The 3,425-nt window shown below is 47.7% G+C and overlaps 1 protein-coding gene across 1 annotated transcript in view; it reads left to right on the forward strand.

Annotated features, from left to right (window-relative positions):
- Positions 1-645: 645 nt before the first annotated feature.
- The window catches only part of LOC104274131 (heat shock factor protein 3-like), an 11,130-nt gene continuing 8,350 nt past the window's right edge, over positions 646-3,425 (forward strand). The window contains exons 1-2 of the mRNA XM_009869671.1: positions 646-748; positions 2,411-2,538. Of these exons, the coding sequence (XP_009867973.1) occupies positions 745-748; positions 2,411-2,538 (132 nt within the window). The 5' untranslated portion in view covers positions 646-744. The remainder of the gene's footprint in view (positions 749-2,410; positions 2,539-3,425) is intronic.

Genomic DNA, 3,425 nt, shown 5'->3' on the forward strand with positions numbered 1-3,425 from the left:
TTTTTTTCCCCGAGGTTTGGCCCTTACAAAGGCAAAACATGATTGTTCTCTTGGGGAACATCATGAGAACGGCACCAGACCCATCTGGTTTCAGGAAGGTTGAAGCGGAGAACATGATGAATCTGAAACCGCTGGTGTCACGGTTGCACTCCTTCACCGCTGGGCTGTGTTGTCTGAACTTTAAGTAACTCTGGGCGGCACTGGGTTATTTTTAGTGGTGACACAGGGCACACAATGGACGGATCTGGTCGGGAGCCCGGCAGCTCTCACCGAGAGGGTAGGAGGCCCCGGTGGTGCGCGTCCCTGCCTGGTGAGCAGCATTCACGCTTCCCATGGACAAAGAGAGCGGCAGATACACAGGGGTTTAGAATGGTTTTTCCTTGGATTGAGATCAAAACTTGAGGGCTTTAAAAAATCTCTATTGAACAGGAGTGTTCTGTGCAACTTTCTGTTTGGATTCAAATGTTTTAGCGCAGTCCCAAGCACTCAGAAGTGCTCACACAGACAGTTCCCTTTGCCAAGGGTTTTGCCCTTCCCTGTTGTAGCAACCGTCTCTGTTGGCTTATGGTCTTGACTTAGGAGCAACACCTTAGAAAAACTCTGCTTGTTCTCTAACTGTTGCTTCTGTTTATTTCCTAGAATGGTGAGAACTTCTGTATTCTGGATGAGCAGAGGTTTGCCAAGGAGCTGCTCCCCAAGTACTTCAAACACAACAACATCTCCAGCTTCATTCGACAGCTTAACATGTGTAAGCATCGGCTGTATCTTCTTTCTGCCGAGTTCATCGCTCCTGGGCAGCAATTTGAATTTCTTTAAACAAACCAATTGGCTTGGCAGGTCTTTCATCCCTGAAAACCTGAATTTGGGTGCTGAGCGTGCTTTGCGAAAGAAAAAAGTAACAGTCAAGCTTGGCTTAGTTGTTGTTTTCTCTGTTTCAGCTCTGAATTCTTTTGAGCAATGGCCATAAAGTGCTGTTTCATGTGCTGGTACCTAAAGCTTGGGTAGCAGCCACTGGGCTCCAGTGGTAGCGGTAATGGTCGCGGTGTCGTGGTTTAACCCAACCAGCAACTAAACACCACACAGCCCCTCGCTCCCTCCTCCCTCCCAGTGAAATGGGGAGGAGAACTGGAAAAACAGCAAATCTTGTGGGTTGGGATAAGAACAGGTTAATAAATAAAATAGTACTAAAATATAATGATTGTAATAAAAAGGAATATAACAGAAGGAGAAATACAAAAAAAACAAGAAAAGCCAAGTGACGCACAATGCAGTGGCCCCCCACGTGCTGATCGATGCCCAAGCTGTGATCAGCCCCCCTCAGCCAGCTCCCCGCAGTTTATGCAGTGGGTCAGATGTTCTGTGGTGTGGAATGTCCCTTTGGCTAGTTTGGCTGTCCTGGCTGTGCTCCCTCCCGGCTTCTTGTGCTCCTTTTCCCTGGCAGAGCATGGGGAACTGAAAAATTCTTGAATTAGGATAGGCACTACTTAGCAGCAGCCAAAGCATTGGTGTGTTATCAACGTTATTCTCACACTCAATCCAAAACATGGCTCTGAACCAGCCACTAGGAAGAGAATTAACTCTGTCTCAGCCCAAATGAGGAAAGATTGTAACAGCAAGCTTAAGCATGCCTAGAGGAGCAAAGGCCATACCTACACCCATGTGCCTAGTACATGGCAAAAATCGCCTAGATCATGCTGCTGCCTGCATTGCTGTGTTGGAGCAAGACTGGTCACGCTGATGGATCAAGCCGGACTAAGTTTCTTGTTATGTTTTCCGTGCTCAACTTGTGTATGCCACATAGCATTCGTGACATAATGTGGGCACACGACTCGTACAGGCAAAGAAGCCGGAGCGAGGTGGCACGATAGGGCACGATGTGCAGTACGCGGCACGGAATAGTTGTTTGGCAGAAGGTAGCTCCTGGGCCGAGCGAAGGTGCAGAGTGCATAGAGAAGGTGGCCACCTCATTTAGAATTTCCGTTTGGGTTCAGGGGGAGGAACTCTCTGTCCTGGCCCATTAGATTTGCCTGGTCTCTAGCTGATGCCTGTCTAGGTTTTGTGAGACGTTAGAGGGAAAGACCATGTTTCGCCTCTTGGCACAGGATGGGTGCTGCTGTTGTGTCAGGTGTTGAGACTCTTACCACTTGAGTGCCAAGGGGTGATGCAAACAATCGTTAGCTGCCTTGTAGCCAGGGTAGATCCTAGAATACAAATGTTCCTGTGAAGACATGCAGTGCGGTGGCAGCCTCCTTTTCCTGCTGCTGGACCTATCTTAGCTTCGAGTACAGTATTGCTGTTCAGGCGCAGCGAAACTGGAATACATTAAGTATGTCCAAAAACTTGAAGAAGGGGAGATGTGGATTGATCTTTGCACTGAAAAATAAATTACTTCATTAATACCTCTCCACAGATGGTTTCAGGAAGGTGATTGCTCTGGAGAATGGTATGATTACAGCAGAGAAAAGCTCAGCCATTGAGTTCCAGCACCCTTTCTTCAAGCAAGGAAAGGCACATTTACTGGAAAACATCAAGCGCAAGGTACAGTCTAAGCATGTATTTACTTCACTTTGTTTTGAAAAGTAGCTTATCAGGAGCATGGCTGGGGGTTGCTAATACTAATGCAGCCAACAAATTCCATGGGAACCAGGGCTGACATCATGATGCAAGCCTTTGTAACTCCCTCCTGAGTGCCAGGCTAATGCTTGGCTTGGCCTCCTTCTGCCAGCTCTTAGGCAAAACACACCCTGCTGTTGTTGAGCAATGTGCTGTAGTGGGACCACGTTCTTCATAGCTGCCAAGCTAGAGCCGTTTTTCCACAGAGTTCATGGACCCGATTGCAACTTAGCACGGTCTTCAGTTCTGCCAGTATAGTGGAGCTGGAAAAAGGGGCAAGGTGAAAGAAGTAAAAGAAAATACATGCCTGTTTTGGTGCTCACTGGAAATTAACAAAGGCATCTGTAATCAGTTCATCGGGGCCAGTTTGCATAAATTACATTGTTCCTCCAAAACTATGTTGCCACTGAGCTACGTCTTTTTAGCACAGTTTTCTCTTGTATGTTCAGGCCTAGTCTGTCCTGATGCTGCACAGATACTGATGCTCCATTGGCACATTACAGCCCATAATATCCTGGCTGCCAGAGAAAGACAGTATCGTGATACATCACGTTGACATCTGAACTGCAGAATCTTTTCTTCAGACTGTCATTATGTGGTGACTATTTTGCCCAAGTTAATAAAAGCACAGGGTGGGCTTGGGGAGTCACAATTGTGTTTTGATTGATCCTTCGCTGAGTGGTCTCTGCTCAGAATCACAGTTGATTAAATATAGTTGTACGGTCACTTCCCTGACCCAGGCCTGCGCAGATGCAGCGGTCGCTGACTTGTCTTGGCTCGCTCCACGCGCTCCCCCGGGGGCTGGGGGCGGG

This window comes from Apaloderma vittatum, unplaced genomic scaffold (assembly GCF_000703405.1).
Source record: "Apaloderma vittatum isolate BGI_N311 unplaced genomic scaffold, ASM70340v1 scaffold22705, whole genome shotgun sequence".
NCBI lineage: Eukaryota > Metazoa > Chordata > Aves > Trogoniformes > Trogonidae > Apaloderma > Apaloderma vittatum.